At 49.6% G+C, this 14,729-nt stretch overlaps 1 protein-coding gene across 4 annotated transcripts in view; it reads right to left on the minus strand.

Annotated features, from left to right (window-relative positions):
* Nucleotides 1-13,748, minus strand: part of CAMSAP3 (calmodulin regulated spectrin associated protein family member 3) — a 45,332-nt gene extending 31,584 nt beyond the window's left edge. The window contains exon 1 of one of the 4 annotated variants that reach the window (XM_083429663.1): nucleotides 13,358-13,748. In XM_083429663.1, the coding sequence (XP_083285789.1) occupies nucleotides 13,358-13,505 (148 nt within the window). In that variant the 5' untranslated portion in view covers nucleotides 13,506-13,748. The remainder of the gene's footprint in view (nucleotides 1-13,357) is intronic. The other 3 variants (XM_083429664.1, XM_083429665.1, XM_083429666.1) reach the window with 3 other exon arrangements.
* Between the last annotated feature and the right edge of the window lie 981 nt (nucleotides 13,749-14,729).

The following is a 14,729-nucleotide window of genomic DNA, read 5'->3' on the forward strand; positions in this document are numbered from 1 at the left end:
CTCTCCAACAATTATATCCAGGGCCACTGCTCTTCCCTTGCCCCCAGCCATCCTGGCATGAGCTTTTGCACTTTTAATGAGCAGCAAAAATGATGCCAGGCAACATCCCAATGTGGTAAGCTTCTAGCCACAAAGGACACAGAGAGAAAAGCATCATGGAGACATAATTGCAATGGGAGATGAGTGACAGCACATGATTAGGATCAGCTTTGGGCCCGCAGGTCTTAGGGGGAAATGCAGGCAAAAACTTAATATCACTGTGCCGATTCCTTCAAACAAACTTCAGAAAAGCAGGGACACGCCATGGTGCAACGAGAACACCTTCCAAATGAGAGCCTCATCATGTTTCAGAGAAGTGGGAACTCCCAAGCCTGGGAAAGGAAGCTAACAGTCCTTGCTCTCAGCCTCAGCGCTCCCAGCAATGTTGTGCTCTCTCAACTCCAAACCAGACACAAAGCATTTAACATGCAGGTCTATTTTTTGTTTTTAAATTCAAATAGCATCACAGGTGAGGGGGCTGTCAATTATTGTGATAGTACCAGACATGGAAGGGGAGCTTAGCTAGTCCTTTCCTTGCTGCGGTCCTAAGACAAATATTCTGAAGCAAATATTTGCATTGTGGAAAGATAGGAAGCTGACTTATGCTGAGTTACACAACTGGTCTACCTAACCCATATTGTCCACCTTGCCTGGCAGTGGCTTTCCAGGATTCCAGGCAAGCGTCTCCCAGCTTTACCTGGAAATTCAGGGATTGAACCTGTGACCGTCTGCATTTAAGGAAGATGCTCTGCTGCTGACCCTATGGCCTACCACTGAGCCACAGAAATCCCTCACAGGCATATTTAACACCACATGCCACAATGAACTGAAAGCCACATCTAGTTTGACCTTCAGACACCTGCATCTGAAACCCTGCAGAGGGAAAAGCCTTGGTGGGGTGGAGAGAAAGATTTGGACAGCCATGAGAAAAAAGGATTGTCTCTCCCAAGCGCTTTCAGTAGCCTCCACTGGAAACTGAGTGTTTTCCCCTATTCCAAAAGGGTCCCTGAGCTACCATTATACATGTTTGAAATTAGCAAACAGTTTGGGCCTTAGGTAGCAAAGACTCATGTGGTTAAAACACCTTGAGCACTTACTAATCCACGTTAAGTCATGACTTAATAATGGGGATGTGCCCTGAAGTGCTTCAAATGACAATTCTAACACAGGGTTCGCCGTTTGTTGGGACACAGGAAGTGGGCATTATTTGCAGGGACCACACTCCATCCAGAAGTCACTGGCACGTGCCTCACAGATCAGGCCCCAGTCCCAGCAGGTAAGGCTAGAAAGGGAATGAACCAAGGAGCCTTGCACCAACCTCTTGCGCAGCAGCTTCAGACTGCCCCACCACAGAGCATCCATAGGCCTCGGCAAGCCTATTCGGCTGCAGTCTGAAGCTGCGGGGGCTTGTACAATTACACGTGACAAGAGCGCCCCAGGAACTATGCAAGAGCCAGAGGGGCGAAGGCAAAACCTGTCTCCGGCATAGCACCACACCCCCACCTGACAACAGGCCCCAACACGCAACACAGGCTCCAGGGCGTAAGTACTGTGCCCTGAAATGACATCAGTGCTGCATTACACACATACAAAACACATCCTTGCCGTTATCCATCAGGCCTTGTGGTCCCTTCCAACTCTATGATTCTAGGCTTGCTACCCAGCACAGGGTGCTTCCTCTAAAGCAGTGTTCCCCAACCTTGGGCCTCCAGCTGTTTTCGAACTACAATTCCCATCATCCCTGACCACTGGTCTTGCTAGCTGAGGATTATGGGAGTTGTAGTCCAAAAACAGCTGGAGGCCCAAGGTTGGGAAATGCTGCTCTAAAGCACTTGTCCACACAGCAACTCTGGTGAGAAATGATCGCACTGATGCAACAGCACAGCCTGCATCTCAGGAAGGTTAGGTCTGAACAAACTAAGAAGAGGGCGAAACAGCGTAGTGAAAACTCATGAGGAAAGATGGAACTTGCTATCACCAGGAAGCAGGCAAACATGAGGCAGGATTCAGGTAACTGGTCCCACTAGCAGAAATCCAGGCAAGGGTTTCCCCGCTATCATAATAGAGCTTTTCCTCACCCCCAGAAACGGCTCGGGAGGGATTGGGAGAACCCCCCAGAACAATGCGCAATGGAGCAGAGGAGAGATTAAAAAATGCTTCCTCTGACTGAACAATCTCCTTAGTGTGACACTGAATTCCTCCCATGGACGGCCTGCCTCCCCAGCATGACCACTGAAGTGGATGGGGACATGGGGAAGAAAAGGTGACTCCTCTTACTCCTCATGTTTTTGGACTACAACTCCCATCATGCTTGGCTGCTGTCCTTGCTGGCTGGAGATGAGAGTGTTGGAGTCCAATCCAGGGAGCCAAGTTTGGCAAAAGGCTGCTACTCTACAGCTTTAGATGGCAAGGCTCTGTGAAAAGGGAGCACAGAGTCCAAACAAATCAAGGAAAGATGCAAAGTGGTACCTTGGGTTACAGACACTTCAGGTTACAGACTCCACTAACCCATAAATAGTACCTCAGGTTAAGAACTTTGCTTCAGGATGAGAACAGAAACCGCACGGCTGTGGTGGAAGGCCCCATTAGCTAAAGTGGTACCTCAGGTTAAGAACAGTTTCATGTTAAGAACAGACCTCCAGAATGAATTAAGTTCTTAACCCGAGGTACCACTGTATTTGTAATGTTAATCAGCAGGACTCTTGTTTCAGAGGAACTGAAAGTCAGATATGCAGACTAGATCAATACATAGCAAGGGACTGAGGTGGTCAAGTCTCAAGGTGGTAAAATAGGGCAGTGCTCCTTTAGTAGATATGGAGGTTTTACATCTTTGAATGCTTTGTCATTAAAAAAAACCCACTTCAGGTAGAAAATTAGCATAGCTGAGAGTCGGAGATAGGCTAGAACGTCTCCCCATTATGCCCTTTGTTTTTAACCTGCACGAGATTTCAAAAATTGTGCCCTGCTCAATTTATTCCTCAACAAGTATAGTCAGTTCTCAATCTCTTCCCCGCCCCCCAATGGACCACTTAAAAATTGTTGGGGATCTTGACAAACCACTTCATAAACTTCTCATCCTTCAGGGCTGGCATTCTCAAAACCAGAACCTGATCATAAAAATAATGAGCCGTAGGTCAAGGCACTGAGAAGAGTCCCTTCAATTGTTGTTTTAAGGTAAAAATGAGTGAACTGCACCAGCGCCATATAATGAAAATCACAGGCCTTAAGCCAGGACATCATTGGGCCTTATCCGCTCCCGATCAACATGGCCTCACCTTCCACTGCCAACAAAGTATAAATCATGTGCAGGCCGAAGTACAGACATTCGCCACTGCTTCACAATCTTTTCATGTTCTACCTCAATGGCGCTCGTAGACCACCATCTGAAAACCTGTAGCCAACTCTGTCCCCACATTCTACTGTCCCTGTAGACAGGGGCCTAAATTTATTGGCCGCAACATAGTTTTCAGGCAAGTACAATTATTACTCTTTTCTTGGTAGAAAGTCTTTTCTTGGTAGATAGGCAGAATAAAAAATATTCTAAATAACAAATACGACCAAGATGGGTGAGGGAGGTAATTTCTCCCTGCCGTAAACTTCATGGATAAGTTTATATTCTAGAGTAGGAAGGGGAACCCCGTGCCCAGGGGCCAAATGTGGCCCTTTGCGCCTATCTGGCCCTCAAGACCTTTACCAGGGTGCCGTGCAATCCTGCTCTGTACCTTCCTTGAAGCTTATTGTATGGCTAGATTGCATCCTTGAGCTCTGATAATGCCTCTTGTCTGTTTGAATGGAGGACAGAGAAAGGTGTAAGAGTGCGCAGAAACCAGCCTAGTGTATATATGGGCAGGGTATGAATAATAAAATTTATTTTTATTATATTTGTTGCTCCACCCACATTTGCCTCTGGCTCTGCCCACCATTGGCATGAGGCTCTCTGACTGGAGAAGTCTAGAGGGTGTTGGGCACAGATCAGAAGGAGAAACTGACAGGTACACTGAAGGAGGCAACAAGCAGAGTGTGATACAGGACTCAAGGGGCAAAGGCATTTGACTCAAGCCCAGAAACCATTCTTGAGGCAGGGGAAACCTGCATATGGGAGCCTTAGCCAAGCAGCCGGATTAAAGAGAAAAACAAGCAGGGCAGCCGCCACCGCCTCCCCCACCCTCTCAGACGGCCAAGGTCGCAGCTCAAGCTCTGTGGCAGGGTTACAGCCAGGCAAGAGGGAGGGGCACAGCCAGCAGCTTAAGGGGCAATCTTATGAAATCCAGAGGCATGCCAGCTGCAAGACAATGTCAATAGGCCTGCACAGGATCAAGGCACAGGATGGCCGTATGCTTCCAATTTCATGTAAGAGCCCTGCTGGATCTTCCTGTTTCTCCACACCGGCCAACCTGGGAAACCCACAAGCAGGACCTGTGTCCAACGGCACCCTCCCGCTTATGCTCCCTAGCAATGTATTCTGAGGCATGCTGCTCCCAATACGGGAGATAATAAAGCCCTTGTGACAAGCAGCCATTTAAGGCCTTATCCACCATTAATTTGTCTAATCCCCTCTTAAAGCCACCCAAATTAGTAGTCCCTCTTGTGGGACCAAATTTCATAGTTCTAGCTATGCGCTGTGTGAAGTACTTCCGTATCTGTCCTGAATCTCCCATCCTTCAGCTTCACTGGACAGCTCCAGATTCTAATATTACGAGAGATGGAGAAGAACTTCTCTCTCTCTCTCTTTTATGCAAAAGTGTTAAAAACCTCTATCATGTTCCACATTACTTGCTTCTTTCCTCAACTAAAAAACATTCTCAAATGTTAGAAACTTTCCTCATTGGTGACTTGGCCCAGCCCACTGGTCATTTTGGTAGCCTTTCTTTGAACAAACATCCTACTACGCAGAAAATGGTTGGGAAAATATCCCCTGACCTGTGGCCATCCAGATGTTGCTGAACTACAACTCCCATCTTCCCTGACCACTGGTCACTCTGGCTGGGGCCAGTGGGAGCTGCAGTCCAGCAACATCTATAGGATTGCCAGGAGTGGGGGTGGAGCGGAAAATGAAAAACTGCTATGCCAAATGCCACTCCCTAAGTGAGGTCCTTGACAGAAGTGGGTGTGCGCTGCATTTTGGGAGAAGCTCTCGCACCATCTCGTACCCAATCAGCACAGCAGCGAAACAAACCCACCCATTTTCCAGCAAGCACCATGAGGCAAAGGCTGTCAAGCTCATGGTCATGTTAGGTGCCTCCAGCAGGTTAAACTAGATTGGAGGCACAGCCAAGAAAGGGGAGTTGCTGGGAAATGTCAGGCATCTTCCACCCCACTCTAGCTGGCATGACGGAGCAGAATTCAAACCTCTTCCCACCTGCAAGGACGTTCTCCACAGCTACAAATATGTGAGAACCTCGTTCCCACCAGTGGTTTCTGACTCCTTGCAAGAGAGAAAGGACTGCTTAAGTCAAAGGACACGGGAAGGAGACTAAGCAAACAGGCAAGGCAATCAACAGCAGGGGCACAGACAGCACATGCACACAGGCAATTATAGGCAAAATTCAGGGTTACGCTGATTTGCAGGTAGTAAGGTGGGCCTGCCAGCACCTGCTGAAAGTGAAGAGAGGTCAAGCAGCAGGTCAGCTCCTACAAAGCATAATGTTAAGAGTGAGAGCCCCTTATGACGTGTGCGTGCCATGTTCCAGTGACGGCTCTTGGGCTTATGCATCCCAGCAAAGGTGGGTTGCATAATATGGTACCACAGGAAGTAAAAGTGAAGGTCCAAGCTGCAGAAGGGAACTGAAGGCAGGCTCTAAATGGAAAACAGCTACTTCAATAGCAACCAACAGTTTTGCTAATATCCCAAAGGTTAACCAAGGCAAGCCCTTTGTTGTGAAGTGTTAATTTGGGATCTTGTTTCTCTTTCCCACCCCTTGCACAGGTGGTGAACATCAGGCCTAGGGGGGTTCAAATGTGGCCCCCAGACTTCTGTATCTGGCCCTCAGAACTCTCTCCAGGCCAGATTTCCCATGGCACTGCTTCACACACAGAGCTTCTGCCTGGTTGGAATGTGTCTCCCTAATAAGTCCTCTTCCTTGTCCAGACAAAAGAGGATTGTATGTGGAAGCTTGCCTGCTGTACAAAGGTAACATTTACATGTGCTCCTGCACCCACCATTGCCTTCAGACTCACCCACCACTGACAACCCCCTCACAACAGATGGAAATGAGGGCCTTGGACTGGAAAAGGTGTCCCATCCCTGATAGATGGCAATATGGATGTGCCTACAGTCATAATTAGTGAGCCAGATTTGAGCACCTGTAAGAAACAGAGTATCTCTGGGTTCTCTACTGTTCAAAGGTTCTGTGCAGAGGTTCAAAGTTCCTCGGCACAGGATTTACAGGGCATACACAGCTGTGCATGTTGTCAGGTCAGTGCTAGGCAGGGCCAATGGGGAAAAATAGGCCATCAGCAACAAGCATCTATGGCACAGTTAGAAAGGACCAGGTGATCTCAGGGAAGTACCAACAAGGGATCCTACCAATAACTGACCTGGCACCAGTTCAGGCTACTATAGCAAGCACTTAGCAGAGGATTCGGTTTGTGCCAATCTAGCCTGACATGGTAAGGCATTGCCTACCAAAATGAGGTAAAATGGTCCACAGAACAGGATTCCATAGTAGATGAATACACAACTTCATGGTCAACAAGTGAAATCCAACGGCACCACAGGAGACCGCAGCATACCTGTTTCAGTTCTTTTTCACAAGAAGAGTCAAACTCCTTAGTGCTTGCTTCACTTCAGTTTCCTACACACACACATGGCTGCCAGATTGGATCAAAGAGATGTGAAAGGAATGGCAGAACTAGTTAATATATGCATCGATCTCCCAACAAAATACACCCTTAAATGCTAAACGAACTAGAAGTAGAAACCTCAAAGCTGCTAACAGTCATCTTTGAGAAATCTCTCAAGACAAGTGAGGTTCCAACAGACTAGCAAAAAATAGCTAGCACTTCTATATTTAACAGGTAGAATAGGAGAAACCAGGAGATTACAGGCCCTATGTCTTCCTATAAGATGTTATGAGAACAAACTCATCAAAAAAGAATACAGTGGTACCTTGGGTTACATACGCTTCAGGTTACAGACTCTGCTAACCCAGAAATATTACCTCGGGTTAAGACACTTTGCTTCAGGATGAGAACAGAAATCATGCTCCGGCGGTGCGGCGGCAGCAGGAGGCCCCATTAGCTAAAGTGGTGCATCAGGTTAAGAACAGTTTCAGGTTAAGAACAGACCTCCAGAACGAATTAAGTACTTAACCCATGGTACCACTATATATGTAATGTAGAAGAAAATGAGGTGATCATTAACAACCAACATGGTCTTGCCAAGACCAAACCAATGTGGAACATAAGAAGCTTCATTATACTGAGTCAGACCATTGGCTGATCAGGCTCAGTATTGTCTACACAGACTGCCAGAGGCTCTCCAGGGTTTCAGGCAGGGAGTCTCTCCCAGCCCTACCTGGATTTGCTGGGAATTGAACCTGGGGCCTTCTGTGCTCAAGGCAAATGCTTTACCACTGAGGCATGGCCTTGCCCCATCAATGTCACTCTGTGGTAGGTTAGTCTCTAGGAGAAGGTTCCACACAGTTCTACAGAATATTCTTTGGCAGGTAGATCAGAGGGCACTACCATGAGGAAAGCAACCCTTATTCCTTCAAGCTGCACAAGAACAACCAATAAGGCATTAAAAAGTATGTGGGGGGGGGGGGGGAGCCTGGAGGCGTTGTTGTGTGATGTCCAAAAGGAGTTATCTCCTAGGGGGTAGTGCTATTCAGCATTTTCATTACTTGCAGAAACAGGTAATATGTTCAACTTTGTAGATAATGCAAAAGTTCAAAGGAATTTGGGATGCCACAGAGGACAGGATTAAAATGAGTGTCCTTGACTAATTGAAGTGCAAGCAGTAAAATAACATCAGTAGACCATTTTCTGGATCGGTTCCTATTTCATTCTTCGGGGGGTTTTTAATGCTTGGTTTTAATGTTGTTTTTTTCTAAGTTGCTTTGAGTCACTTTTGTGAAAAAAGTGACAAATTAAATAAATAAGGTTGATATTTTATGCTGATGACAAGGCACCGCCCCCGTCCAGGGCCTCTAGTAATTGCACGCAGCTCAAAGTAGCTTTACAAAATCAAGGAACAAGCAAGGCACTCAAAGAATCAAAAGGAGGACTTAGACTTTTGAATCAACTAAATAGGAATTGGCAATGAGGTGTTGTTGTTTTAAAAAACATAGCTTCACTCACTGAAGCAAACCACAAAGAAGTAGTAAAAGGTTCTACTTAGAGATTACCTTCTAGGAACACAAGGACAAGATTCAGAGGAATGTTCTGAAGGGCTAGCAAAATAATATATATATAGAAAGGCTAAAGAAGACAATCATTTTACAGATGGAAAAGGAAGGTTTTTATCCTGTCCTTTTTTCATATAAGACAGGCATCCCCAAACTCGGCCCTCCAGCTGTTTTGGGACTACAATTCCCATCATCCCTGACCACTGGTCCTGTTAGCTAGGGATGATAGGAGTTGTAGTCCCAAAACAGCTGGAGGGCAGAGTTTGGGGATTCCTGATATAAGACATATATATGCGACTTACTTATCTGCATTTCTAAGCCATGTCCCCTCCCAAAAGAAGCACAAAGCAGTGTTCATGAGTTCACCCATTTTATCCTCACCATAACTGCTGATAGATGATTTCCCCAAAGCCAAGTGGGGCCTTGAACTCAAGAGCTCTGCAGTCCCAAACGCCATATACTAGGAATAAGACATTGAGAACCACCCAAAGAATAGGTACAGCCACCATTCACCAGAACCAGGAATAATAAATAGCCATGGGTCCCAGTTGCTGCAAAATGGATTTACAGAACAATGGACAGCAGAGCAAACTGCCCAGGCTGGTCTCTGAAACATCTTGTCTGACTAGCACCAGGCAGGGACTGAGTTAAACTAGATGATCCAAGCTTCAGGTGCCTTTCTAGGGGGGTAGAAAGCATTCATGTACCTGGGACATTGAAGTACAGAGCACTGCTGTACCCATGCATCTTCCATCCCGCTGCCTTAAATGTTGTTTCTTCTCCCATACTGGGCTTTGTGTATCACATTTTAGGCCTTCCATTCTGTGGTTTCAAGAAGACTCCAGGTAGTTTTGCTCAAGTGCAAAAAGCATCCGCTATGGCTCAGGACTGGGTGAAATTAGCAGGGTTTGATTTGTATATAAATTGCCATTTGGGGGAAAGGGGCAACATTTCATTTCACATGCCTGCACTACAGACCAGGGTACAGTTTGGCTGAGGGAGCAATGCAAGGATAAGATGCCCATGAGTTGAGATTTTGCTTTATTCTTGGTGTCTTTGGTAGAGGAAGAACTTGGCACTGGGCGAAGGTGAGACAGGAGTCAATATCCAGACAGCCACACCTGTTTAACCTACAGAACGGCAAGTGAAACTGAATCAGCGGTTAATGGGAGAGCAGGGCTCAGTCCTCCTAACTGGATTACCAGGAACATAGAAATGTGCCTTATACTGAGTCAGACCATTGGTCCATCTAGCTCAGTATTCTCTACACTGACTGGCAACAGCTCTCCAGAACTTTGGGCAGCAATCTCTCCCAGTCCTACATTGATATACCAGGGATTGAACACAGGATCTTTTACATGCAGAGCAGATGCTTCTGTCGCTGAGCTATGACCCATCCGACTAGCCAAGCAATAGGTGTGTAAAGGTAAGGTAAAGGACCCCTGGACGGTCAAGTCCAGTCAAAGGCGACCATGGGGTGTGGCGCTCATCTCACTTTTCAGGCCAAGGGAGCCGGTGTTTGTCCACAGACAGCTTTCTGGGTCATATTGCCAGCATGACTAAACCGCTTCTGGCGCACGGAGGACCATGACAAGTGCCAGAGCACATGGAAATGCTGCTTACCTTCCCGCCACAGTGGTACCCATTTATCTACTTGCACTTGTATGCTTTTGAACTGTTAGGTTGGCAGAAGCTGGGACAGAGCAACAGGAGCTTACCCCGTCACGGGGATTCGAACCGCAGACCTTCTGATCGGCAAGCCCAAGAAGCTCATTGGTCTAGACCATAGCGCCATTTGCGTGTGTACACCTATCTCAGCTGCTGAGCCTCACTCTGGTCACTCCCACTCCTCCTCCATTTCCTGCCCCACCCTTTGCCACAAACCCTTGAGGGTGGGGATTACCCCAGTTTGTGGATGAACACAAAAGGGATCACAGGTAATATAGGGAATTAACCTCAGGGTGCTACAACATTGCACATAATTACTAGCAACTGCTTTGGGTGTGCAACAAACACAGCAATGCCAATCAGGACACCTGCCAGAGGTTAGCCAGTTCCTGACCCAGTTATGGGAAAGGGACCAGTTGCCGGATGTATCAGCTGAGTAATGCGTAGCATTGGATCACAGGCCCTGTAGCTACAGGTTGGGCTGAGGGAATTCCAAGTCCCTTCCTCATTTGGCTTTCAGTAAATTAAAAGCATCTGGCTCTTTTACTTATTGGTGAAGAAATAAGTGCAGGCAGCAGTGTGTCTAGTAAAGCAAGCTGGCACTCAGTTTCACTTGCAGATCTTTATTTTCAAATGTAATTACTTAAAATTTAGTCGTGTAAAACTTGAAAAAGCTACTTCCATGTATTTCTTTGCCATTTCACATTAACTTTCTACAGCCCCCACACTGTGCCTTTAGATCATATAGCAGTCGCACAAAATCCCTGGCTTGAGGCCGACTGATGACTCCCACCATGACCAGTAGCTTATTTCAGGAGCAGATGCTAGCAGTGCCATGTGCATTTTCTGACGTGAGGCAAGCAGGTGCCGCTTCCATAAAGGCTTGCCTTGCAGGCCGAAGGGGTTTTCAGGCTCTATTCGGAAAACTATGGCAAACCCTAGCAAGCACATTCTCGACACACTTCACTAGACTTTGAACCCAGCACTTGGCGGAGCAAGGCTGATCGCCCTGGCCTCCATCCAAGGCAAATGACAAGGCTCTCTCCTTTCCACCACCAAAGTGTACTGTTTGGTGTGTCATCGGGGTGACAAGGAAGGGCAGGGACAAGGGGAACCTGTTCTCGCTTGGGCTTGACCAGATCCTATATTTACACTAACTCCAAATGAGAGAACTGGTCATCCAAATACACGCCTGTGAATACACACACACAAGGCACTTCAACATCCACCAAGCACAGCAATTCACTGTCCTCCTGTTGCTTCACGGAATGGTGGTTCCCACCTCAGCCCAGAAGCAGGGTACATTTAGTCTCTAAGGAGAAAACAGCTTCTGGGCAGAAAGGCCCTCAGTTGCGGGAGGGAGGGGGAGAGAGACTCTAGTTATTCATTGTCACACAACCTTGCAAGCCATTCCTGTTGCTCCCAGCTCCAGAGCTGGCTGTGGACCAGCAGGCTTCAAACCCTATTATGTTACTTTCAGGTCAACAGCCTCAGAGGAACACCCGTTGTCGTCATCCTCTCCTCCCCTCCCCATAGCAGCCCATACACTATGAGGAAGGCCTGTCACACACTAGCTGGTAGCCTTCTGCCTACAGGTATGCAAGCAACATGAAGCTCCTTATACTTTTAGAAGCCACTGTCAAGGGCCGTCTCACTTACCCACACCTCCACCTTGCCATGTAAGTCATGCTTAGGCTACTTCATCCATAGAACACTCCCCCCCCCCCCACTCTGCAAATCCTTACATGTCTGACAGTTGTGGAGCAACGCGAAGGAAGCATGGCTTCTCAATGAACACAAAGCGCACAGGCTGGCCCACCACCCTTTTGGCAGCAGAGAGGGCGAAGCCAGGAGAGGGATCTGGGTTAGCAGGGGCACCAGAGCAGCGACAAAGAGCACACACTTCTATGAAGCAACAGCAAGAAGGTCAATCCCCCACTAGGGATTGTCTGCTCCCCCCTACCCTCCTCCATCATGCATGAAAGCAACGCCAATCTGCAAATCCTCACAGAACATTAATTCCAGGCCTGGCAGAGACAAAGGGAACAGCGGGGAGAGCCCAGGGTTGCCAAGGAAAGGAGCACAGTCCTGGGCCCAGCATTGCCAAGGAGCTGAAGAAGACCAAGCTAAAGATGCAAAGTGGTCCTTGAGTAGTCCTTACCGAGATGGCGAAACCAGAGGATCAAGTACAAGCCCAGAAGCCTTACTAGTTACCTCCCATCTCTCTCTCCCCCCTGCCTTCCAGCTGCCACAGCTTAGCCTCAGAATACAGCTCCACAGCTGGGGCCGTGCTGGTGGCACCCATTGGCAGGGCTTCCCCTGGAGGAATTTAACGCCACAAAATAATGCCACTTAGCAAAGGTAAACACAAACAGCAGCGCCCTGCTCTCGGCTTCTGCAAGTGAATGCTGTCACTAAGCAGGGTGGGGCGGCACTGACACCCTCAGGCTCCGCAGACCAGCTGGACCCCAGGGAAAAGCATGTTTCGGCTCTGATCTCACCTAACAGTATGCTAGTCATGCAGGTGCTGCCAACACTGTTAACAAAAGGCAACACAAAAAGCCAGGGAGGAATTGAGCTTAGTGAAGGGGGGGGGGGCTGAGGCTTACCCAGGGCTGCTCTTAGCAAAGGAGCTGCAGCAGACATGGCAGAACACCTACCCACCCCTCCGCTATCATGGCAGCCTCCCCCTCCCCTCACACGCCCCACTTCGACCTACAAAAAAGGCGCCCTCCCAGCCCAGACGCCAATTCCCCTCTCCTAATCACAGCTCCGTCCACACCTGGGGAAGCCCGGCACCTGCGTGGGGAGAGACATTAGGCGACCCTCGCCAGGAAGAAAGGAGCAGACTCGAGTCGCTCCCCCCTCCACCTCAGCCCCACCCGGGCTATCTAGTCGAGAAGGCGGCGACCGAGCGGAGCCCATTGTTAGCGCTGAAAGGGTGGGATGGAAGCAGCAGGGCTGGTTGCCAAGGCAGCCCACCCCATCCCATCCCTCCCCGGGTGCTATAGCAGGTAGGGCATCCCACGGAGCCGAGCGCGATGGGGAGGCGGACATATTATCCTAGCCGGGGAGGAGCAGGCAGAAGAAACACAAACCCAGGAGCTCGCCAGGGACGGCGAGATCGGGTCGAAGGCGGGCGGGGGGGGGGACGGGAATCACGGCTTCCTCTCTCCTTAACTCACACGCAGCCACTGGAGATCCCGCCCCTCCTCCTCGGAAGGCAGATCAGGAAGGGAAAGAAACCCCGACCCCGCCGACGGGCTGCCCGCTCCCCTCCCCGCGCGGGGCTCCCTCCGTACCTGCACCCCCGTAGCCCTTGGCGAGCACCCAGGCCAGGCTGGCGGCGCTGCGCGCCCGAGGGAAGTCATACTGATCCAAGGGCTTGATCTCGGGGACCAAGAAGCTTTTCCTCATGGCCGCGGCTGCAGCAGGGGCAGCAGCCACCATGGCCCCTCCACCGGGCGCAGGAGCTGGGTTCGGCCTGCTGCGGCGGCGGCGGCGCAGAACGAGCTGGTGGCGGTGGCGGTAGCGGCGGCCCCAGCCGAGCGCATCCCCGTCCGGTTTTCCCTCCCCTCCAGCTCCAGGTGCGAGCGCCCGCCCCGGCGTCCTCCTCCTCCTCCTCCTGCTCCTCTTCCCTCCCCCACGTGATCTGGGCCGTCAATCAGCGCGGGGGCGGGGCTTGCAGACAGGTAATTGCCCCGGGTGCGCGGTGGGGGGGGGGGGAGAGGAGGAGGAGGCGGTGTAAGAGGGTTGGGTGGAATGGAGCTGCAGCCCCGCGGTGGGTGGGGCGCGTGCGCGCCTTGCAGTAAGCAGGCCGCCTGGCGCTGGTGGGGGGAGCCTGCAGCTCCATTGATCTTACTTACAAACACACGCGGCAAAGAGGAGGCTGGGATTCCTCCTGCTCCCTCCCTCTCTCCCCCCAACCCTTTCCTCCTGGCATAACGCTTCCTCTTTGCCTAGGCTGCAAGCGAGCGCCCCAGTCCTTTTCTCCGGGAGAGGGAGAGACACAAAGGAGCCGCAGCCTCGGCTGGAGCAAGCGAGAGAGCGCGCGCGCCCGCGCCCGCCCTCCTTCCCATGCACACCTCCACCATGTTGGGAGGCAGGCATGACCCTCCCACGGGGCGCGGGGAAAGTGAGGTGGCCTCCCGCGCTGGCCCCTTCCCGCAAATGCTCATTTATTCAAGTAGTACGTGGTGCGTGTCCGGCTCTGCAAATTCTTCTTGCTGTCCGCTGCCCGGAATTAACTTAAGCCCAGTTCGGATTCTCTCCCGCCCTTCCCAACAAGGATGTTTTTAAAATAATAATTTAGAAGAAGGTTCACCCAAGTGCGTTGGAGCACATTCACTCCAAGGAAAGGCTAAACGTTTTGGAGTGTTCTGGTTTAGAAGAAGGGGGGAAATGATAAAGGTGTATAAAATTATAAATGGAGGAAATATTTTTTTCTTTCTCCTCTAAGACTAGAACTTGGGTTACCCAGTGAAAGTGACTGGGAGTAGAGTCAGATAAATATTTTTTTTTGGAATTGACCCCCGAAAGATGGCTTTAAAGGCGCACTAGAAATTCATTGAGGATAACGCTACCAATGGCGACTCACTAGAATGTCCTCCCTCCTCTGTCAGAGGCAGGATGCCTCAGAATACCATTTGTTGGTGATCACAAATGGGGAAGAGT

The sequence above is a fragment of the Podarcis tiliguerta genome (genome assembly GCF_965153285.1).
Source record: "Podarcis tiliguerta genome assembly, chromosome: 2".
NCBI lineage: Eukaryota > Metazoa > Chordata > Lepidosauria > Squamata > Lacertidae > Podarcis > Podarcis tiliguerta.